Consider the following 25,740-nt stretch of genomic DNA (forward strand, 5'->3'; position numbering starts at 1 on the left):
TATCACCCCAACCATTCCTTCTCCAGATGCAGGACTGTCATGACCTTGACCGAAAAGAAGAATGCTATTTTGTCTAACTACATTCCATCTACTCAATCCCCCTTCCTACTTTTCCACACACAAGAAGGTGGCAGCATGGAAGCTTCTGTTGCTAATATGGCTTCCAAAGCTGACAGCAGTAAGTCACATAGGCATACCACAAAATGCCTATTATTGCTCACACACTATATTTTGGACTAGTCTTCAAGGGCAGCCTCTAGAGAGCGCTATGCAGCAGTTGAACCAAGGTGTGCCTCTCTATGAGTCTCTGGAGGCTGGGGACAGCAAAAAACGTCACTTCCTATCCCACTGGGAGTTGGGAAATGGGCCGTTTCAGGCCTCTGGAGGGCCTCCGAGAGAGTGGGAAAGGCTGTTTTCACCCTCCCCAGATGCACAGAGAGGATCTGGGGCCAGATGAGAAAGAAAAACGGGCCTTCCCCATCCCCCCAGGTCCTCCGGAGGCAGGAAACAGCCTGTTTCCCTACTTTTGGTGGGCCCAGAAGACCCGAAAATCAGCTGGCCACCAGAGCTGAGCTGGCGTGTCCACTGATATGGCTATGCGTGCCACCTGTGGCACGCGTGCCATAGGTTCGCCATCACGGGTATAGGGTTTCCTACCTGAGGGGGTGGGTGGCTGGACTAAAAGTCCTCCAAGGTTCCTTTGAACTCTGTTTTCTATTCTATTCTATTCTATTCTATTCTATTCTATTCTATTCTATTCTATTCTACTCTACTCTACTCTACTCTACTCTACTCTACTCTACTCTACTCTATTCTATTCTATTCTATTCTATTCTATTCTATTCTATTCTATTGGTTTGATTTATATGCCGCCCTTCTCCGGAGACTCAGGGCGACTTACACTGCGTTAACCAATAGCCTTCATACTTTTGTATATACCTGCTTGGTAGGCTTTTGCCCCCCCCCAAAGCGGTGTTCTTTTTTTATATAAAGTCAGCTTATTGCTCCCACAATCTGGGTCCTCATTTTACCTACCTCGGAAGGATGGAAGGCTGAGTCAACCCTGAGCCTGGTGAGATTTGAATGCGCAGTAATTGCAGGCAGCTGGCAGCTAAGTGCTACTTTAACAGCACTTTAGTCCGCTGCACCACCAAGGCTCTATTCTATTCTATTCTATTCTATTCTATTCTATTCTATTCTATTCTATTCTATTCTATTCTATTCTATTCTATTCCAGTAGATAGATTCAGATTCAGGCTGCAAAATTCCATCTACCCACTAGGTGACAGCAAATAATTCAGAAATCTACAACTCCTTGCTAAAATTTGAAGATAGCTCTCCAAAGGAACACTCAAATGTATTATCAGCTATAAATTGACATCAAATTGCTATGAATGAAATGAAAGACATTTTTTTGAAACCTGATAGAGTCGTTCTGCTGTTACAAGTGGGAGGATATTTCCCATGACTTGCTAGTCTTCTAAAAATGGAAACTACTCAGGGCAATGCTCGGGAGGAAAACCACAGACTAGAAACATGCCATTCCTCTATTTTAAGCTTTTTTACTTTAATATAAAGCTGCAAATTTATAGTTTATTTCAAGGCCAACAACAACATAAAATGGCCCTGATTTTTATTTGTGCCCTAAAAGGAATCATGCCCTAGGTATGTTTTCTTAACTGACGCGATTCATGTTCATATCTGTTGCTATTTGCTTTGAAACAAACATACATAGAAAAGAAGCCAAAACGAGTGCAAATTTCTCATGAACTTTGGCACCCAGAGTCCAACAAAAATGCTGAGAAAAACTTCTGCTTTACCAGTTTGAAAAAACGAACAAATTCCAAAGTGTATGAAATGTACAGAGTTGATTACTAGCCAAGTTTTGCTTTTGGTGTTTTGAAATCTTGCACATTATATGAGAGTGGTTAATCTCTCCAAGAGGTAAAAAGAAGGTATTTTGTAAAAATAGCAGCTTTTACTGGTTTGTAAACGGCTGCATTAAGAAGCAGTTCTGCAAAAATAGTTGGACTAGTAGTTGATTGGATTAAAATATTTCCAAGGTCCCTTCCAGTCTTATGATGCTATTTTGACTTGTCCTGTCCTGTCCTGTCCTGTCCTGTCCTGTCCTGTCCTGTTCTACCCTACCCTTCCCTTCCCTTCCCTTCCCTTCCCTATCCTATCTATCCTGTCCTGTCCCGTCCCGTCCCGTCCCGTCCCGTCCCGTCCCATCCCATCCCACCCCATCCCATCCCATCCCATCCCATCCTATCCTATCCTATCCTATTCTATCCTAATATCTGTGCCTAAAATATATTGTGCTGAAATATCACTGGCTCTGCCCTGAGAGGAAAATATAACCCAAGCTTTCTGCATGCCTAAATTTGTAAATGTCATGATCAGAATATGAAAACAGAGAATACTTTCCTATTTTAGAGGGCAGGGCAGAACCTCAAAGATTTGTAGCAGTTGTGGAATGGAAGAAAAGTTTGCTTGTAGAAATCCAATCTTTTCAAAACAAGCCTGCATAACTTTCTTGAGAGACAGTGTGTGATTCTTTGCCTTACCATTCACAGAGAGGAAAGATAGCAAGCAATTGCATCTGAAGACTTGGACTCTTTTTACTTAATTTACTTTATCATTTAATTCTAAAACGTTTACTTATTCTGGCATTCGTGGGATAACAATTTGACTATTTTTCCTTTTGCTTTCAAAAGATATTTGTTTTGAACTTGATTATTTGAAATCATTTTTGTACATATTTTTCTAAACCAGTTCTTTGGAAAAGAGATGCCAGGAACAGCTTCATCTTTTCTGGATTTTTTTTTTGTAACGATAGACTTTTTTATGTATGTTCTTTACATACTTTTTTCATTTATTTTGTATTTCACCTTTTTATAAAAAATTAGAGATTTTTTTTTTTAAATGTCAGCTAATATAATGAAATGTTGCAGAACTTTCATTTGCATGTTTGATGTATACTACTGCATACATGGAGTTATGCAGTAGTATACATCATCCTGGAGCTAGCAAGCTGATACAAAATGTTCTAGAATCTTTTGGCGTGTAGCAAGCCCATATAGCAGAGAAGTCAAGTGAAATACATCTTGTGACAGAGATTTTAAATACCTTTGACATATGATGCAAATTCTGAACAGTTTTACTGACAGAGTTCTAAAACACATCAATGAAAAATATTTGTTCTGAGTTTGTGTTCCACTTTTGCAAATAAAAATGTGGTATACCCAGAATGACATTGACAATAACTTGTCTCCAGATCTAGGTCAGGAAATGGAAATATTTTTTTACAAAATTCACAACTTCCTGCCTTTATCATTTCAACCCATTTATACAAACTGATGTGATTTAAAAGAACAATGATTGATTGATTCCATTAATTTAACTGCAGTACATTTACTTAGTAGATCATGCAAGATAGTAGGATGCTAGGATAGTTTGTTTCTAATTCTAGATTAACATTCTAATAACAGTATTGAAGTATTTGGTTAAATTAACCTAAATCAAATAGGCTTACTGTTATAAATGTTTAATTGTTTTCTCCATGGATTATCAATGTTTTAACTATTTGTATGCTCAATGTTCAAAGTCTCTCTAGATTTTTAAGATCTTTTGCAATACGTGGATACCCATGGAAACAGTAAAAATATTAAATCTATAATCACCTGCAGCAATTCTTCCCCTTTCTCCCTATATTGCCCATTGTGATTTAAGGAAAACTAATAGGAAGTACAATTTGTATTTAATATTCTTCAGTATATGCAGAAAGTTTTTCCATATAAGTGTATGCGTATATGTCCAGGGGTGGGATTCACCCGGTTCGGACCAGTTTGGGCAAACCAGTAGTTCCAACGATCAGCAGACCCTGCCCACCCGCATCTGCTCTGCCCTGTCCTATATTTCCTTCTTTCTGGCTCAGTTGATTTTCACGGCACAGCTGATTCTATTTAGTGGGGCTGCCTTAGAAGGTAAGCAGCTGAGCTTCAAATTGCTGTATTCTGAACGCTGTGCACAAGCGCACGTGTGTGCAAAGCATGCATCTGTGTGCAAAGCATGCACCCGTGTACGAAGCACGTGCTCACCAAACCAATTGCAGCCCACCACTGTATATGTCTACTCTACTTTTCCAGAGAAAGTCATAATATATCCACGTAGCACTGCAGGAGAATACTCAAAACTAATTAATGTAAAATGGATATTAAAACAGATTGATGGTCTTAAAACTGCAGTGGAAATACCACTCTTTTGAATGTGGAGTGACGTGTTACTTAGTGTTTCAATCGGCTGTTACTTTAATTAATAGCTTGCTTGTCTCCTGTATTTTTAAGAAAATTATTGTTTAATTTTAAAACATCATAACATCATTATTATTACTTTTCAGTTAGTTTCACTGAACCATCCTTTCTGTTTCTTACCATGTCCAGAAGATTAGGAAAATGAGCTTAGTGTGAAAGTTGTACAAAGTCATGCTGTAAATATCTTGCATTTTGGAGATCAATGAATGTATGATGAAAAATAACAATTAAAGACACTTCTCGTAAACTGAAATTTTATAGAGCATGACATTTTTGAAAAGAAAGTGAGTGTGTGCAACTACTTCTATTACATGCAATAGGAAGTGATACCTTGGTTACTATTAATAGCAGTAACGTATAGAGTTACATATAATAAAATACAACACAGTAAAAGCAATATATGAAGCTAAAAATGATTTTAAAAGCTAAAAGCACATTCAAAGCAAGCAGATGAACCTAGATGCACTAGATTTACAACATCAACTTATAACAAAGAGATATCTAAGGCAAATATCATTGCCTGCACGTTTTCAGAAACAGGACTGTTAGATTTTGGTTTTTGTGGGTTTGGTTTTTTATTTTTTTGGAGCGCATAGACTTCTGTAGTAAAGGAAAATCAGTAAGTTGATGTCCAAAGCTAATGAGAAGTCATAAGGGAGTTTGTCTGGCTTGGTGCAGTAGGTCAACCTTATCAATTATAGCTTATTCAACAAACCAATATTTAATAAGCCAGGACATAGCATTGTTGTAAAGCAATATTGTAAATATTGCTACAAAGCAGTATTGTAAACATAATAACCAAGAAAGCACTCTCTCAAGTTCATCCAGGAATTTTTGGAATTGCATACAAATGATATTTTATTAAATAAACAAAAGTCAGCACTTTGAATTATGTAAGGAAATGTTCAGGTAATCCTCATTTAGCAAATGCCTCGTTTAGCAAATGCCTCATTCACATCTATTTACTTATTTATTTTGCTAAGTTTTTATCCCACCTTTGTAGATAACTCAAGGCAGTGAACATATCTAATACTCCTTCCTCCTCCTATTTTCCCCACAACAACAACCCTGTGAGGTGGGTGGGGCTGAGAGTATGTGATTGGCCCAAAATCACCCAGCCAGTTTCCATGCCCAAGGTGGAACTAAAACTCCCAGGCTGCTGGTGTCTAGGTCAGCACCTTAACCACTATACCAAATAGTGATGCTGATTTAAAAAATTACAATATTTATATTTTATTAACCCTTGCAGGTCTGTAAAGCAAAGCAAAGAGAAGTAAAATTGTAATCACAGTGAAGTTTCATTTAATGAACAGTTCACTTAACAATTGAGTTGCTGACCTAAGTTGTGATCACTAAATGAAAGCTACCTGTTCTTTAGTTAAGCGTGAAGTATGTTTCTTTCCTCGTTTCAGAACAGCCCTATAAGTTGTATTACGCAGAACATTGAAAGTCAACCTCAGAAAATATCTGGAATTCTCTACTTAAAAGTGGGAATATTTCTGATGGATGAGAGCTTCTCTAGTCAGTTGTCCCCTACCTACTATAGTAGCAGCATGATTGACTATTGAGTATTTAGCATAAATAGAACCATTCAGATCCATGTTACTAATAGGCACATATACCGCATGGTATTTTATTAAAAAATTATATGGTTATATCAGGGGTGGGTTCTACTTACCTTTACTACCGGTTCGCAATGGGATCATGCATGCGAGCGAGCGAAGCAAGCATGCGTGCCTTGCTTCTGCACATGTGCAGAAGCTTCTGCGCATGTGCAGATTGCCAATGACGACATCCGGGGTGGTGGGCGGGGCCTCCTGCTGGTTTTACTACCGGTTCTTGCGAACCGGTCCGAACTGGAGGCAACGCACCACTGGGTTATATGTATAAAGAACTTTTCTATCAATAGTTTAGGAAATTAATGTGAGAAATACCTGTAGGACATTTGTTTATAAATAATGCACATATGTAGAATCTTTCACAAAAAACTTCAGTGCAGAGACTTAAAAGCTTTACCAATCCTGATAGAACTGCCATCGTAGAAATATAGAACAAGTTTTCTATTAAAAATTGTACAGTTCTAAACTGTAGGAAATCTATATTTGGTGTTGTACTGGCTGGGGACAAGAAGGCAGAGAAGAACAGACTTTTCTTTAGCTACCAAGCATGAATCTGATCAGTGGTCCAGAGTTGATAATCTAACCATTCTTCCACATCTCTAGGAATAAGGATGATCACAATCAGCCACTGAACACGATCACTGAAAACTCTAAAATTACAGGTCACTATTGAAATCTTTCTTTTAGCTGGATGATTTGGTAGCTAACAGCCAATCCATTTCACTGTACAGTGGAAAGCTCAACCATGTCACCAGAGAAATGTAAGCATCTTTTTAAGGCAAGTAGTGAAGCAGAACGTGGACCACATATTCATTTAAACTGTTGCTGCCTTCATAATATGCATGGTTGATTGTTTTTCAGTTCCATAGAGTAAACTGGTGCTGGCTGAATTCCTTAGAATCCTAGAAAAGAACAGACATAGTTTATATATTTCAATTTTGCTTTGTTTCTTTCATCTTCTTTAAGGTAAGTGAGTGGAGCTTCCTTACTTTTCTAATTCTCTTTCATCTATTTTTGTAAGCTTTTGTCTCTTGATCTTTCAGTTAAATTCCTTGTGGCAAATGATTTTTTTTTCTCAGTGTTTTTACTTTTAATAATATTTCTATGCTATCCCAATAAGCAGTGTAAATAAACTCATCAGTAAAACAAGAGCAAAAGAAATATGTGTCTCCAGAGCAATATTAAAATACTAAAAGATTAATCATGTTGTTTATTTTTATTGCAAGGAATCAAAAGCTAGCTGAAAATGTTTTCAGTGTCCTCCAGAATGCTGGAAAAGAAAGGGCCAAGTGTCCCTCTAGGGAGCAGCATGTTCCACAGTATGTAACCATCACGAAGACATAAGAGACAAAAAACAATAATACAATTATCCAAGGCAAACATTGCAGATTATTATGAGGCAATCACCCAAACATTATTTCAACTTCCACAAGTTCTCCGAAATAGCGTGTGCTATTTTCAATACCTCTAGAAAGTGAAGTTTGAATTCCTGGAGGCAATGCCAGGGCAAAAACACATTGAAAAATAGCACCTATGATCCTCAGTCCACAAAAATAGGAAATCAGTAGAAGTTCCTCCCAAGGCATTCAAAATCAGATTGGTGGGCCAATTCTGGTGGGAGAAGGCAACCCTGAAAATACTTCAGGGGCAAGCACATAGGGCTTTATAAGTTAAAAGCAATACTTCGAATTGCACACAGAAGCACATAAATTAAAAAGCCGTAGTTGAGTTGCCTTGGCCCCAAGCAACAGCCAATAAATGGGCAATTATATTTTGGGTCTACTAGTTTCTGAATAGTCTTCTAAGGTAATACCATATCAGTACAACATAACTCCAAAGTACCGAATGTTTCAGCTGTTGTAACTCATGGTTGGAACAACTGGTTAAAAAGAACAGATCTTCCCCAGTGTATGGGTCTTCTTTCTCCTATAAGCATCTATCCAGTGCTTCCTGAAATAAATTTCTTTGTTCATCATTATCTCAACAATCATCAATGATTCTAGCATTTTGTACTATTTGGTTTTCCTGGATCTGACCATAATATGCAGGGCACTTTTATAGGACCACTAAGACCAATTTATAGTCAACCAACCCCCCCAAGAATGGTAATCATTATCCAAACATCCATCCATCAATCCTCACCACAATCATACCCACAATATTCACTTTCTACCCCATTAATACAACTTCCTAATAGGAACTTCCTTGCCCTCAAATTTTCACAGAACCTCTGACCTTCCTCATGCACCGCTGCTGCTAGTGTTTTATAACATGACAGGTATCTTCCTCTCATTTCCCTACTCAATGAATACAGAATGCCATTCATTACTCATTACTCCTTGTATCTCTCCAGGGAGCAAATTTTCAATCTACCAGTCGGACTGTCAGGCTCATTAGGTAGACCATACCAAGAATCAACTTCAAGGAAGATTAAAACTACTTTTATTACGAGGGCTATAATAACTCTGTGTTACATATATTTCTACTCAGCTCCATGTTTGCTCAGACCACATTCTTCTTCCCTCCTATTTTCAGATCTTGTCTCCCATTTCTTGCCTTTATTTGCAGGATTCTACAAACTGCGTACCTTCACTTAAAACAGTCTACTCCATTGCTCATTCTTTTATCTTCAATCTTTCCTATCCTATAAAATTCTCCCTTCAAATTCTGCCATCCCCCCAATACCCTCCCTTATATTTCTGTTAGCAATTAACCATACCAATATATTGGCAAATCATTTTTTTTTTAAGTTGATCGCAGAAAAATGTTTCCATGTACTTCTATTTTGTTTTGTTTTGTTTTGTCCCCTGGTCTAGCTCCACATACCTTTATCAGTCAGGATTTTGTGAGTATGGTACTGAGAGGGCAAAATGCAGTGTTAAATGTTCCCAGGTTAGAATTCTAAGCAACCCTATGCTTTCATAGAATTGTGATATCATGATCAAAGAGGTCATAGAGGTGCCACCTATATCAGGGTCTGGAAGAGATCATATAGATATCCAAGAAAAATATTCTTAAATGTTTATTTTTGGGAGCACCTCTTTCTTCAAATTTATTTGTTCTTTCTCCAAAGCCCTAATCTACTCTAAGGAGCATGTAATCTATATTTTACTAATAACGTAAGTCTCTTCTAGCCCAAATACAATGGTAATGGTATTAACGGTGCACTATCTGGATGTCAAGCTCATTAAGTAAACTCAAGCACATAAGCTAAATTCTATTGTGTTGTAAAACTACAGTAACAGCATCTTGCAAGCCTGAAAGTGGAATTCTCCTGCCATCACCTTTATAATCCAATTACCCAGGAAGCCTAAGTTTCTTGCTCCACTTTCTCTCCTCCCACCCTGCAGCTGTTCTCTCTTAACCGACTGTTCATCTCTTTACCCCGTCTCTCAAGTTCATTCCCCACATGCTATTACACCGGATGACTTTGGACTGGGGAAAAAAAGGAGGTTTGAGTCAGGTTTGGGCCTTATGAATAAGCAAGTTTGGACCCAATTAATACTGGAATGGAAGTTCTAGAGGAAATCGCAGGACTGTAGGCTAAAGTGGAAAGAAAATTCTATGAATGTAGCCAGGAAATCACCACAGATAAATTTGACAGGGGAGAGGTTTTACTTTCAATAGTTGCTTATGTAAACATCAGTAAAATAAAAGAAAGGGGACAAGGTCAGGTTTTTTACTGGAGAAATACATCCTGCTTATTGCATAATGCTACTGTTTTGGAAAAGATCCCTTTCCATTGTCCATCAAAGCAAAATGTTTGAGAGTAGAGAGAGCAATTTTTGCAACTGAGTTGCAAAACTTAGTGGGCATATTGAATATTCTTCCCAGAATGCTATGCCCCCCTACAAGGAATGTGAGAAAAAGTTAACGCAGATTGAGCAGAAAGTAAAGGGACTTGCACAAGGAGCTGCTAGTTCTTCAAAACAGCATCGCTTCCCCTGAGCTTTTTTCTCTTCCTTTTTGTATGAACGGCTGTAAACTGCCTATTTAATCCTCAGCATCTCCTCTTCCTTCTACACATTCAGGAAATGGATTTTATTAGCCTTTCTTTCCATTTTTCTACATTGGTCTTTTGTCAGGAACAAGCCAAAAGCCATTACAAAAACAAGCAAACTTCCTTGTTGAAGTGGGGGGGAGGGGAAAGGATCATTTTAAATTATGGGTGACTTGTTTCTTGGCTCATAAATTACATCAAGCTGATTTTCAGGGCAATTGAAGTTACCATGCAGTAAAATCCTTTTTCTAATGCATCTTAGAGAAGGGACAAAGGAGCATATGAAAATATATCTAAGTATCATACATTCAAAATTCATAACAGACTCCTTTGTTTATGAAAGGAAGTTGGCATTATCTTTCCTAATGACATTTGGCTTCAAGATAAAATTGCACAGGAAAACACACCCCAGCACTTCCCGTCAAAGCATTCATTTGTGCAAATACAACCTTTTGAATTTCAAGATCTCTCTCCAAAAAACCCCCAGACATTCCCAAACTACCTCTATCTCCCCCCCAAACATGCTATCAATTTTATCAGTTAAGAAAAGTTGATGTTCCAAACATATTTTAGCAGTTTTCTGCACTGTGAACGCTCACATTCATAGCCTCTTATCACTCATGATTTTTTTCCCATAAATTCTCTAAATCTTTCATCGTCATCGTCATCATCTATTTATGGTCAAAGAACATAGAAACGAACAATGATATGCTAAACTTAAAATTAACTATTCTGCCAGTATGAGAGCTTTTCCATATGAAGACACACATACAGTATATGTTAAATATGTTAAACACATTAAAAAAAAAATAATGTGTTTAATGCTCTGCAATTAAAGAAACCCTTGTACCTTTCTTACATAAAAAAGTACGAGTTAAAATAGTACAAAGGTAAACTATACAAGGTAAGATAAAAATGATGAATAGGATAGTAAACCGGAGGAAAGCACTCCAGCACTGCTTAAACTTCAAGCTGAGAGTAATGAAGTGTGGATGCGAGTTTGTTGTTGCAGAGTTATGGAAATATGTTAAGCTCAGTGGTGGATTGCTATCAGTTCTTCCCGGTTCTTGTGAATCGGTAGTGGAAATTTTGAGTAGTTCGAAGAACCGGTAAATACCACCTCTGCCTGGCCCCACCCCCAATCTATTGCTGCCTCCCAAGTCCCAGCTGATCGGCTAGAAGGAAAAAAATCAGGGCTCACTTGATAAAGAAGAGGAAAAAGAAACCAAGACACCATAGCTTTAAATTGAGAAGCCAAGAAGCCTCCCAACTGATCTGCTAGAACCAATCCGCTCCTTGAAAAACGCTCGGTTATGGTAGATTGGCAATTGAGTCAAGCTGCCTGAAAGCGGTTTCTGATGCTCTTGATCGTGGCAGAGTGGCAAAAAACTGTTTAAACTCTTGCTGCAGCGCTTCAAAGGCCACCCTATAGCTGATCAGTGGTAAAAGGCAGTGTGGTGTAGACCAGCGCGCTCCAAAAACAAATAGGTAGACCGGTATGCTCCAAAAACAAACCAGTAGACCAGTACAGCTCTGCAATCAGTTAAAAGCTTGGTAGACCAGTACCTCTGCTAAATCCTAAAGAATTGTTTGGTCAAAAAACTCACAGTGACTCTGAGATAATTGAACAGACAATGGCTGAAAGCCAGATCCGCTAGAGATGTTTCTCTCAGGCCGACTGAGTCGAAACTGGGCCTGAGAGGAAGGAACAAGGGGTGTGGTTAAAAAACTATGACTTCCCTTGACGTGAGTTGACCATGACTACCCAGTCACATGACCATCAAGCCATGCCCACAAAATAAAGCATGCCCACAGAACCAGTAGTAAAAAAATTTAGAACCCATCCCTGGTTAAGCCTATCCTTTTGTACATACAGAACTGGGGGTTTCTTCTTCACTTCAATCTAAGCTTTATCTAAATCCAGCTTAAATATGGACTGCAGACCAGCAAAATTTGTTGTAAACCAAGTTGCTTTGTTTTGTTTTTGTTTCTCTCAGCTGCCAAGTATGTATGCATTATTTCTATTGTTATATATTGTTTTTCAGTGTTTTTAACTGCTGTTAGCCATTCAGAGTTATGAATTTGAGATGGGTGGCTAAATAAATTAAAATAATGAAAACATCGAATATTATTTGTTTTTCTCTTAGGGAATTATATCTATCAGTAAAAGTTGGGCCAAAGAATTACCCCCTAGACTATGGGCCATACAGCAAAAGACTTCGTACTTTAGCTGTGAAAAATTTTATTGTTGTAGATAGATAGATGCTTATTTCCCTTCCTGTTTGTGTATTAAGCTATTGTGTTCTAAGTTTTTCATTCATGCAGTATACGTTAAGAAAATTGGTCTTTCCGGGAAGTAGTTGACTAAAAATAAATGCCTAGATATTGAAAGGCTTGCAGCTGCAAATTAATAAATCTTATGCAATTATCACTGACCTGTGGATTTTTACTCTTATACACATTCCAAACCATTTAGATAAAACCTGTTAATATTTTAGCCAAATATTCTAACAGTTTCATTCATAAATAAACATGTACATGCACTTCCTAGCATGCGTTCAGTTTTGTAAATCAAAGCATTTTTTAAAGTTCATTAAGTCCTGCTATAACTTTCGATTTCGCCTTCTTTCACATACATTGTATTCATTTTTCTTTCTTTCATTGAATTCATTGGTTCAAAACCTTTACCACTTCCTTCTCATACATTCTAAGTTGCAATACTGTGGTCATCACCAGATCCAGACCATATATATTTGCCTCTGCCATCCATCATGGCTTTGTTAATCAAGATTTTCATGTAACTCTTTTTAATAAGATAGCAGATAAAGGATAACCAACCTTAGCTGCCTATGGGCTATCGGTAACATTCCTGCTAATGGTCTGTTTTGTTGAATTTTGGCCAGTATATCACAAGCACAGCAAAAACCCAGTTTTACTTGAAACATGCTAATGTTATCCTATGTAATACAATACACTGCAAACCAACACATTGTTGCCCACAAGCCACCAACTAGAATGTAAGTAAGAAAATAAGTTTATTCTAGTAACCACAAGTCATAAAATAGAAATGCTATGAACTAACAATAACAAAGTGAAAGTTTAAGATAGAGTAATAAAAATATTAGATTATAACAAGTTACAACAATATAAAGCCAAAGCTACAACTAAGAAGAAGTGTTTCTTTCTAAGTTTAAATGACAGCAAAGCAAAAGTAGGAATTTGGTTGCTGACACTTGGAAACCTATGTACAAGAAGGTAGTTCAGTATTTCAAAGTCAGAGCCCTTGAATTCATCTGGCATTAATAATTGGGCCCTGATCGCATTGTAAACAGGACACTGGAGAACATAATGGATAATGTCCTTCACTTGACCACCACACAAGGACAGAGGCATTGTTTGAAAGGGAACTTACAAAATCTTTGAGATGAGCAGAGGCATGGTGTGTAGGAATGTTAAAATCCTTCTGAGTGAAGCACTATTTATGTTAGGTACTAGGGGAGGCTTCCGTACTTTTATAATGCTGATACGAAGATAAAAAATTGGATGATTATACAACAGTGGCATCTTTATTAGCATCCCTTTCAAAAAGCCAATCTCTAATATTTCCTCCAAGATCTAAGTTCTTCCAAATATGGTAGGGAACTAGAATGTACAAGTAATGTGCCTCTAAAGAATGCTTGCATAGATGTATCCTAAGGATTTGTCTTACTATCATTTGAAATTATTTCAGTCAGTGGGGTTGAAATGTCTTTTAGAGATCTTTAAAAACTTTTACCAGTGAGAACCAACAAATCAATTGAGCGGAACTAGTATCTGGTCCAATATGCTCTTTTTCTCTTGTGCTCTTTTCTCATATATTAGTGCATATGTAGGGAGTAGGATGGGGCAAACTATCCCATACCAATATCTTTGCTTGATATAATCCAAGCAAGTTCATATTCTGTAATCATATGAAGATAATTTACTACATGAAATCAAGCAGTAAAGTAGTAAAGATAAAAATGTTTGACAAATTCTGTTTTATAAAACTGAATAATTTACCTCTATGTTTTTTCCTTTGTCGTCTCCAGCAGCATACACTCACAACAATAACTAGGATCACAAGAATCAAAGCCAATACAACTGGTACCACAGGAAAAGATATTTTTGTATGGTCTGCATGGAAAAAAAAGAGAATGTTACTCCAGCTGACAGTGTAGAATGGAATCTATATTACTAAAACTCCTGTGCCTCAATCCACCCCATTAGAACCTACGAAGAAGGTGTGTTGCAGTTGCCATTGGTGAGGGACCTTTGTTTGGTGAGCCCCAGGAAATGTTAAAGTTGTCTGTATGTTGTGCAATTAAAGAATTTCATCAAAATTCTTTAATTACACAACATATTAACATATTTTGCCATAGTTTCAATTGGGAAAATGTGACCAAACCAAGTCCAAAAATGTCAGGGAATTTCTAGAAGCCTGGCACTCTGACAAATCAACCACCAATATACACATAGACATTAACAACATCTATAGACTATGCAAAAGAGACTATCACCCAGCCTAAAAAGGAACAGTGTGGACCCAACCACCTCTCCACCAGCAATCAGCATCCAGATCCTCATACTGTAGATTAACTCCAAGGTTAACATCAAAACAACAATCAAGTAAACGATACCCCAATCAAGAAACTGCTAAACAGCCAAACAGTAAACAGCCCAAACAAAGAATCTCTTAAGACCACTTCCACCAACACTGACAGGGCAAGCCACCATTGATAGCAAATTGTACTCCTTACTAGCACTGATGGTGTTACTTAGTTTGGATAATAAAACATCTGCAAGAAAACAAGCAAGGTCAGAGCACATCAATCCTCAGCTACAAATATTCTCCTTTATGAAAAAAATTTTTTTAGCAGAAATAAGATTTTCAAACACTCTTCCACATACATAGAGTTTTATCAGCTTTTAGAAAAGTGATGTTATTGGACCTATCTGTTCTATTAACTTACCTATTTCTTTTCCTAGCACTTCAATGCTTATCATTTTTCCTCTGTGAGAAATGTGGCAAGTCAGCCCTTGTTCAACATTTGATTTGCTTATTAAAATGTTGCTTATAACCGATAATGTGCCATTTGGGTTTGTGATATCCTTTTCTTTCTTTTCACCTCCTGATGGAAACCATGAAATGTTCGGTCTTGGAAAACCAGTTGCTAAACATTTGGCATGCAAATGATTATCAGAGACGTTGTAGTCTATAGATGTTTTGAGATCATCTGTGACACAAATCACAAGAGCAAAACTTGATAGTATAGCAATAACAATAGCTTATATAGACTTATATAGACGTTCCATAGGACTCTTGTAATATAGTATAGGACAGTGTTGGTGAACCTTTTAGGCACTGAGTGCCGAAACGGGAGCACGTGTGTGCACGCGGGGGAGCACCAGAAACTAGAAGAGCAGCTCCCTGGTGCGCACACGCAGGAGCGCTGGAAACCAGAAGAACAGTTCTCCAGCATGTATGTGCTTCCGGTTTCTGGCATGTGCATGAGTGCTGGTCACCTGGTCTTGCCGGTTTCTGGCATGCATGTCAGTGGTGGGTTTCAAAAATTTTTACTACCGGTTCTGTGGATATGGCTTGGTGGCTGTGGCATGGCTTAGTGGACATGGCTTGATGGGAGTGGCAGGGGAAGGATACTGTAAAATCTCCATTCTCTCCCCAATCCAGGGGAAGATTACTGCAAAATCCCGATTTCCTCCTGATCAGCTGGGACTTGGGAGGCAGAGAATAGATGGGGGTGGAGCCAGTCAGAATTTTTACTACCGGTTCTCCAAATTATTCAAAATTTCCACTACTGGTTCTCCAGAACTGGTCAGAACCTGCTGAAACCCACATGTAACGCATGTGTGCGCAAAAACAGCTAAGCAGGAGCTCAGCTTGTGTGTGCCCTGGGAGCTGCTCTTCTGGTTTCCAGCGCTCCGGTGCACGTGAAGACCAGCTGGCCAGCACGCATGTGCATGCCAGAACCCAGAAGAGCAACGAACAATGGCTGGCGGTCCCGGAGAGATGGCTCTGTGTGCCACTTCCGGTACGCGTGTCATAGGTTCACCATCATGGGTATAGGAACTCAAGTGAACAATAAAATGTGAATGAGGGAACAACTAGATCATATGTATGCTTTCAAATGGAAAGTGGACATAATCACATAATCACTTCTAGGTAACATCCTCAAATATCATACAAAGTAACATTAAGTCTCTTTATATTTTATGCAATAAAATATAAATCAGTCCTATGTCCGATAACATAATATCCTGTTAATCTGCTGCAATTTACTGCTGGTTCGAATCTCTCCAAGGCTCAAGGTTGACTCAGCCTTCCATCCTTTCTAAGGTAGGTTAAATGAGGACCCAGTTTGTGGGGGCAATAAGCTGACTTTGTATAAAATATACAAAAGTATGAAGGCTATTGCTGAGCACATTGTAAGCCGCCCTGAGTCTCCGGAGAAGGGCGGCATATAAATCAAATTAAAAAAAAAAAAAAATCTAGATAGAATCCTTTTTGCTCTCCATATGTTTTCTACAGTATTTCAATTGATATCAGAATTAGACAATATCCAAGAGATTGTGGGAGTTATTCAAAATATTAGGTTGATGCCAAATATCATGCTAAACATGATATCTTCTAACTTAACCTAACTGCAAGGTATTGTGCTTTAAACTTTTGGAGGGAACTAAATACTCCTTCTGAGTTATATGAGTGGTAATAATTAGATCTACTGCAAGAGATATCAACTGCATTGTTGCAATGGCCAATAGAAAAAAGAAAAAACCTCACAAAACAAAACCTCACAAACCTCTGTAAAATAAAATGAATATGGACTGAGTTGTGATGTAATTTCTGTAAAATTCTATCAAATTTGTCTTGAATGAGGACTATTGATTATTATTTTTTCCTTGCATAATTTAGTATTCTACACACTCAAATAAAGCACATGATTTATTGTAATAATGCCTCATTGAAAGACAAGGCCTCATCAATCCCCTATTAAGCTAGTTTTATTTGGGCAGACTTACCATAAACAGAAAGACAGGGTTGTCCTATGACAGGCCCTATAGGAAACAAAAGAAATGCACACTCGTAGCAACCATTATCTTCAGTGCTCACATTCAACAAATTAATAGCAGTATCTTGAGGGCTCCTAATTATAAAATTGATTCGATCTTTGTATTTTAAAACAGTTGAACCTGTATCTTTCTTGTATGTTGCAATGTTTTCATCATTTCCATTCTTTTTTTTTGTCCATGTAACTTGGTAAATATGAGGCTGTTGGAATAAAGTACATCTCAAAGTGACATTGCCACCTAATTCCACATCTTGATTGCTTGTCATTACCGAACCTGGCAGAACACAAAAGAGTTCATAATTGCTAATTGTACATATATACAGATAACAAATCTTTCCCTTTATAAAATCCTTTCTTCCTAAAAGCCTTTATACTGTAAATCCAGTAACTTGAGTAAGTTGCCTTTATAAATCCAGAATTGCTTTGCTCATTTTAGCCACTCTTCCACTTGTCTGGTAGATAACAAGAACTGCCTGTGCAAATAAGCAAAGAGCTTATTTCATCTTCATTATTTGTTCTCAGATAATGAATATCTTCATTATCTTTTCTCGGGAACAAAGTAATAGTAATAGTGTGTATATATATAGGTCTTTCCAAAATTACAAATGACAAAGAATATGCTGGAAAAGATTCTGAGTGGTCTATGCATATATAACTAAGAATGTTAGTTGTGCAACACTTAAAATACATGATTTCCTCAATTCAATATAATGAAAGTTGTTCCATAAATACCTTTTACTAGATTTTGACTTGTATTCCATAGTTTATAAATAGAGCAGCTATTGTCTCTATTTATAGGCTACAATTTATATGTATAGGCTATTTCTACAATCATGTAGAGTTAAGGCAAAGTCATAGAAATAGCTTCTCTATTTATAGGCTATGGAATATATTCAAAACTAGTAGAAGGTATTTTGTTCTGATTTTTAGTGCTAAGTAAAAATTCCTGCTACACTTATAATGTTCCTTGTTCATCTTTATTAGGCTCTTGGATTAATTTCTACAACATTAATATTTTTTTCATCAATTACTGTAAGTATTCTATTGAATACTTAGAAATCCAAGCTACAGAAGAAATGTAGAATCACATAGGACTGAAAAAGGTGACGGAAGGCATCAAGCCCAACTCTCTTAGTTCAGGAATTAAAATTAAAGCAGTCAAAAATATAGATGTCATAAGCATATAAATGAAAAGGACTCTACCACTTCTCTGTTATTAGTTCTACTTATCAAATTGCTCTTATTGTTACAAAGGTATTCCTATGTTTCAATCCAATATGTATCCATATAGTTTAAACCCACTACACCATGTCTGTAGTCTTATAGAATAGAATAGAATTCTTTATTGGCCAAGTTTGTTTGGACACACAAGGAATTTGTTTTGGTGCATATGCTCTCAGTGTACATAAAAGAAAAGATATGTTCGTCAAGAATCAAGAATGACAGTCATGGGGTACAAATAAGAAATCAAATCATATTTTATTTTTTAAAATTTATTAAAATATAATTTTATTTTAACTTGCAATAATTTAATTCTAAAACCTGGAATGTCCCCATTCAGACATTCATGGTTTTTTAGTGCACTGTTTATAATAAGATCATTCTGAAGGTTTTCAATTTATAAATGTACTGGGAATGCAGATGAAGGCAATGTCACTTGTAATGGAGATAAAATAATGGAACAATTAATACAGTAGGGTTCAAAAAATAAATAGAATGAAGAGTTGTAATTTAGCTGGTAAAGACAATTGTTGATTCTCTGAATACATCTTAAAATGGAGAATCTCCCTAATGTTTAGTACAAGCAGAATAATCTAGGATCTTTTTTGGATCAAGATGCTTTTAGGCTTCTCTTAGCACCAGAGAAGATTAGGGTTTAAATAGCTGAAATGTAAATCAATCACAGCTGTACTCTGTAAATGTCAATCTATGTTAAGTAGGCTAAATCAAAGATTCTTGAATGAAATGGGTTAAGAAGCAATGATGCACTGCTCCATCCCAGACCAACCAACTTGTACAAATGAATATATTGCCCAATGTTTAGTATATCTGTGGTGAATTCACATTGCAGGTGCTTAAATTCAAAAATACTCTGACACTTCAACAAGTCTAGACACAACTTTAGCCAAATAAATCCCAGAGTAGTCTGGTTAAATGAAATATCCTAGAAATCTTCCATTTTTAAGATGCAATCACAAGATCAACACCTGAGCCAAAATACTTTTGTAATCTCTTCATTGTGTAGACTCTTTTGTAATAGTAATGTAATAATCATTTTATTTCATTACTATATGTCACAGTACCGTCATCTACACTCCTTTCATCTGCAGGTTGAAAGTTTCATACTACTCGTGCTATAAACAATAAACTTTAATAAAATATCATGGAAATGATGCAAGTTCATGGTGTGTGAATAGTGACATATCAAATTTCATATCTATGACATGTCTCACAATGTCAGTATTAGGCTGCTGTCTACTTTTAATACCCATGGCTTTCTTTGAACATCTTTTAGCATCTGAAGATAATTCTACTTTTATAAAGCACACAAAGGTTAAATTCAAAATTCTGCCAACTAGCCATTTCAAATGTGAGAAGCACTATTAAGAAATGGCATTGCTTGTACAGCAATAATGGTGTGAAAGAATTATCAACAGGAAATATTTTCACTGACATCATCACAAAATATGCAGAAGAAAACTTTGATAACTCTGAAATGTTTTGGGGTAAGATGCTTTGGACTGATGAAACTAAAAAGTGAAGTATTTAACCATAACTAGATAAGATACATTTGAAGAGAAAAGGAATAAATCATTTGAAGAAAATAACACCTTGAGCATGAGAGTAGTTCTAAATATTTTGAAGATTGTGTAGCAGTCAGTAACTTAGGATACACTGTGCAGGTTGAAGAAAAGATAAATTCCCCTAATTATCAACATGTCCCAGAATCTAATTTCTAAGTTAATGAAGAAACTGAAAAATTACTGGATATTTCAGCAAGACAACAATTTGAAATGACTTTCAAAATCAAAAATAAACAGGAGAGAAAGATGAAAGGAAGGAAGGAAGGAAGGAAGGAAGGGAGGAAGGAAGGAAGGAAGGAAGGAAGGAAGGAAGGAAGGAAAACAAAATGTAGGAAATAATATAATACGACTGTGGTGGTAACTTCTATTCATTAACAATTTTCTAATCTTAACAATGAATTATACTTCTCAAATTGGACATACCCTGTGTGGAACAGAACACTACTGCTATTATGCACAAAGCCAGATTCTGCAAAGTCCATGTAGTATAAATACCCTTCATTCTCTAGGAATAGCAAAGGAAAAACAAATTAGTAAAACATTTTTCTACCCAATATAGAAAATATAATTTTGAATATAATGAAAGAAGATTATAGTGTCAGAAGAGAACTATTTATGTCTTCCCAAGTCTAAGAAAGTAGCAGAGAGAAGGCGACATCTTACCTTACATATTCCATACATATACATGTTATTAAAACTGGTGAAGAAATGGAAATCTTTGTGAAAGCACACAAAGAGTTCAAATCTTCTGAATCACCTGGTTTGTTTTATAGTATTAGAAACAACCGAATGCACAACAATATACTCTCATATTTGTGCAGTGATATGCAGTACAAATCTATGCAACAGCAAGTGTGATTTTCTGGATTGTTGGATTTTCTAAATGAAGTGGTCAGTATATCTGTACATATGAATAAAAAAAGGAAAATGCACTATGCATTGAGATGGAGTTGACCTTTAGTTGATAAAAAGAAATAGGGGAACCTAAATACCATAATTCAAGTTGATTCGGTATCCAAACACAAGACAATTCATATCATCATCATCAATCATCATCATACTTCAATAATATCATTTCCATTCTTAAATTCTAATACAATTAAAAGCCCCTCTCAAATCTTTATCTTTCAATTTTCTCAATTGTGATTTAATTCTACAGATCCTTCAGTGAGCTACTTTGCATCATTAAATATCTCAGTGGAAAGCAAACACAACTAAAAAACTTCAAGGGATCCTTAAAGCAGCTCCCTCAAGCTTTGAAGTACCTATAGCTGCTTTGTGATACAGATTCAGAGGGGCACATCATTTGTGAACCAAGTGCCTACGGAAGGATTTGCGCAACCCTGTTAATTCGTATTTATTTACTTATTTATGTACTGTTACCTACCTTGAACATCTCTGTGCAGAAAAGCAGACTATATCAACAATGAAATAATTAACCATCAGTCCAGCAATGTCTAAGTCTAAGTCACTTTGTATAATTTGATTAAATCCAAAAGAAAGACAACGTGAAAGACCCACATTACTTTTGTCCACTTCAGATTGGGAATATCAGCAGTGAAAGAAATCAAAACCAAAATAGTAGTAGTAGCATGCAGCACCCTCTCCAACAAAACAGTAAGCTAAACAAAAATAAAACGAAAGCAAAAGCACATAAACCCACCATTGAGTTCAACTGAAAAGTTCTCAGACACAATGAGAATCACGGAAGGCTCTTTTTGCAAGTTGTTAGGCGTCTCAAATGCATTGAGAAAATCTTCTCTAGTGTTCTGAGGAAAAAACGGAAGCCTGAAGTAAAGTTTCTGAGGAAGTCCAAGGCATAGTTTGGCACAGTGCTAAACTTTTTTTCATTCCTGAAGATTTCCTGGCTTCCCCAGTTTCGCTCGCACGCGCGCACACAAACACACACACAATTGGACACAGACACAAAAATACATCAGTTTCTGGTGGATTGGAATGTTAATGTATCATCTCCCCTTAATGCTGCCTTTAATTACACCAGTGCAACAAACAGGGTATCAACAAGGATATATATACACACACATACATACTGCAGTGTGTGTGTGTGTGTGTGTGTGTGTGTGTGTGTGTGTGTGTGTGTGAAATATACATGTATATTTGATCCATTTGATACTTTGGCTGGTGGCAATTAAGGGGAGGTGTCACATTAACATTCTAATTCCCCAGAAGCTGTGTGGCTATCTAAGACTAAAGTGGATTCTGAATTTTAGAATTCAGTATTCTAGCAGTATTTTATATGAACTGCTAGGAATTGCTGTTGAAATATACAAAAAAGCCCAGTCATAAGTGCAATAGCCTATACTAATTTGTGTAAAAATAACTGACAGTGAGGGCTGGAGAGAATATGTACATGAAATAGAGTCATGTACACAAGAGTCAATTTTCTGTCTTTGCATGCATACTGGAAATACATACTAATTATTCTGGACACGCTCACAAATTACAGAACAGCTGGATAATATGCAAAAAGCATATTCTATTTCAGTGTGAAAAGCATAGAGTGGGAAGACAATTCTGTAGCTTAATATCTCAGGCCAATAGGACAATATATCTTGGATAACTCAATCCCACTAAAATAGCATATGCCTGTGATTCAGCTTGTGAAAATTCTTGAAGAACGGGCTTAGAGAAATAAGTATTGTTAAAACAACTTAACATGGGAAGAAAAAGTGTCATATGGAAAAAATGACAGGATACAGATGGAAGCAACTGGGAATGGAATAATAAGAAATAGTGGAAGAAAAATATTTATCAAAAGAAAAACAGAAATGGTTTTTTCCTGCTTTTAAGGTCAATGGAAATATGTCAGTGCAACAATGAAGTGAATTGCCTTAAAGAGGTCCAGTGCCCTCAAGAGATAGGCAAAAATAGTAAGAAAAAAGAGAAGAAACAATAAAAGTAAATTTATTATTCATTTACTGATGTTATTCTTTTATTAGAAATAATTTATAGTACTTCGTTCTAGACAGTTCCAAAGTGGTTTAAAAACTGCAGAGCAATTCTAAAATACAATAAGAAGAGGTTGAAAATGGTGAACACAATAAAAGCAGGATTAGGAGAATTAATGGACAATGTCATTGAAGACAAAGTTTGAGGTACCCCGGAATGGGTTAGAGCTAGAAACATAAAACATCAATACTGTGATTATGGCTTAGTAGGAACTACTAAATCTCAATTCATGGGGTTACACAAGAAAATACTGTGATTAATGCAATCAAAAGCTGGTGAAAGGTTAAGTAACAGAAACAAAGTCGTCCATATGTTTTTAAAACCAGTAGGTTAATAAAGACAATATTTCGTATAAGCAGATCAGAATCCAATCTGCAGCAAATCTAAATAATCAATGTCTTTCCAGAATATATATTAGAGTGCTATGATTCTTTCCATCACTTTGATCAGAAAGGAGCATTTGTCATTTGGCAATAGTTATTACAATCTTCTAGATCCAGAGGTTTTGTTTTGTTTTCTTTGCTTTGTGGTTATACTCACTGCTTCTTTAACAGCAGCAGGAAGCATCTCCTCCTATATAATGATCCTTTCAACCTTTAATTCGCTCACTACTTCAAGTCAATACTCCTTGGCCTATTTGAATTAGCTCACAATTGGAAAGGATTAAGAAGTCAAGCTGATAGGGTAAAAGCTTAAAGTTTCTTCTTTACCTCTCCCTGAAAGGCTGAAACTGATTTTGCACATTGTTATGAAAAAAAACCCAACAATTTTATCCTTGAATTGTCTTGCTATCTGTAACAGCAAATATCAAAGAATAATTTATTTATATATATTTTTAAAGTTCTATTGGATTGCTATTTGAGGATGGAATGAAGACAGCAAATAAACATTCTTCACTGCTTTCATTATCAAACAGAAGGCATGGCTATGTTCTCTAGCACATATACAGTATAAGACATACCTTTTTTCTCCCTAAAAGGGAGTGAGAATTTGGGTGCATCTTATACACCGAATGTAGCCCCGCCCACCCACTGGCCCCCACCCTTTGGCCTCTGCCTCCCAGAAATTTACATCCTTGCAGCAAGCAGCAAGAAGAAACAGCCCATTTCAGTTTCAGCACAACCTAACTAGCACAAGTTGATTGTCGGTTTGATCGGCCTCCTGACTCTCAGCTGTTTCAGGCTGCAGGGATTGCCATTGCCTATTGCTGCGTGGGCCTCTGCTGCTTGCTGCAAGGAGGTAAATTGCTGGGAGCAGATTTTTTTCCCTTGTGCTAATCAAGCTATGCTGAAAACGAAAATGAAACTAAAGCAGGCTGTTTGCTGTTTGCTGCAACGAGGCAAAATTGCTGGGAGGCAGAGGCAGATTCCTTTTTCTTGTTTTCCTCACCAAAAAAGGTAGGTGCGTCTTATACTCCGAAAAATACGGTAACTATGTTAATAGTCAGGGGCCAAGGTAGAAGCTATAATATCAAATTTCAACAGTCACAATTTATTTAAATTCTAAGTTGTAATCCATCATCCAAAACAAGTGATGTGAAATATAATGTGTTAATATAATGTGTTGGTTCTTACCTTTAAAGTGCTCCATGGCTTAGGACCTGGGTACCTACGAGGCCACCTTCTGCAACCAATAACCTTCCACCAGCCAGCACACTCCCACAGGGTGGGCCTCCTCAGGGTGCCGTCACTAAAGCAATGTCGACTGGTGGTTCCCAGAGAAAGAGCCTTTTCTGTGGGGGCACCTATCCTTTGGAACAGGTTATCCCCAGGGATACGAATGATCCCAGATCTTCGTACTTTCTGTCGTGCACTTAAGACCTTTCTATTTCACCAAGCCTGGAGAGCTCAGAACAGGGGTTGCTCCTCTATCCTGGTCCTATTATCCTGGTCCTATTAGATCTCTCAGCGGCTTTTGATACCATCGACCATGGTATCATGTGCGCTGATTGGAGGGGTTGGGATGGGGGGCACCGTTTTGCAGTGGTTCTCCTCCTACCTCTCTGATCGGTCACAATCTGTGTTGACAGGGGGGCAGCGGTCGACCCCGAGGCACCTTGTTTGTGGGGTACCACAAGGGTTGGTCCTCTTGCCCCTTCTGTTCAACATTTATGTAAAGCCACTGGGTGAGATCATCCGTGGCTTTGGGGTGGAGTTCCATCAGTACGCTGATGACACCCAGCTGTACATCTCCACCCCAGGCCACCCCAATGGTGCCCTTGAAGTGATGTCCCGGTGGATGGGGAGAAACAGGCTCCGACTCAACCCTTCCAAGACCGAGTGGCTGTGGCTTCCAGCATCCCGATATAGCCAGCTGGTGCCATCGCTGGTTATTGGGGGCAAATCACTGGCCCCCACGGAGAGGGCTCGCAACTTGGGTGTCCTCCAGGATGCACAGCTGTCTTTAGAAGAGCATATGATGGCCGTGGCCAGGGGGGCTTTTTATCAGGTCCGCCTGATATGCCAGTTGCGTCCCTTTCTGGATCGGGACTCCCTACGCACGGTCACTCAGGCACTCGTCACTTCCCGCCTGGACTACTGCAATGCTCTCTACATGGGGCTCCTCTTGGGGTGCACCCGGAGGCTCCAGCTGGTCAGAATGCGGCCACGCGGGGGATTATGGGAGCAACGGGGTACTCCCATGTGACACCTCTCCTGCGCGAGCTGCACTGGCTCCCGGTGGTCTTCCGGGTGCGCTTCAAGGTGTTGGTGACCACCTTTAAAGCGCTCCATGGCTTAGGGCCGGGGTATCTATGAGACCGCCTTCTGCCACAAATAGCCTCCCATCGGCCAGTACGCTTGCACAGAGAGGGCCTCCTCAGGGTGCTATCCGCCAGACAATGTCGGCTGGCGACCCCCAGGGGGAGACCCTTCTCTGTGGTGGCACCCACCCTCTGGAATGACCTCCCCCTAGAGATACGCATGA

At 37.8% G+C, this 25,740-nt stretch overlaps 1 protein-coding gene across 1 annotated transcript; it reads right to left on the reverse strand.

Annotated features, from left to right (window-relative positions):
* Positions 1-4,585: 4,585 nt before the first annotated feature.
* CD200 (CD200 molecule) lies at positions 4,586-21,593 on the reverse strand. The gene is made up of 6 exons (XM_070943751.1): positions 21,509-21,593; positions 20,269-20,350; positions 16,992-17,315; positions 14,924-15,187; positions 13,974-14,087; positions 4,586-6,834 (listed from the first exon to the last, which is right to left on the reverse strand). The coding sequence occupies exons 1-6, from the start codon at positions 21,509-21,511 to the stop codon at positions 6,827-6,829; spliced, it is 795 nt and encodes a 264-aa protein (XP_070799852.1). The 5' UTR covers positions 21,512-21,593; the 3' UTR covers positions 4,586-6,826.
* Between the last annotated feature and the right edge of the window lie 4,147 nt (positions 21,594-25,740).

The sequence above is a fragment of the Pituophis catenifer genome, unplaced genomic scaffold, assembly GCF_029215685.1.
Source record: "Pituophis catenifer annectens isolate HBS135680 unplaced genomic scaffold, rPitCat1.0.hap2 SCAF_4, whole genome shotgun sequence".
NCBI classification, from domain to species: Eukaryota; Metazoa; Chordata; class Lepidosauria; order Squamata; family Colubridae; genus Pituophis; species Pituophis catenifer.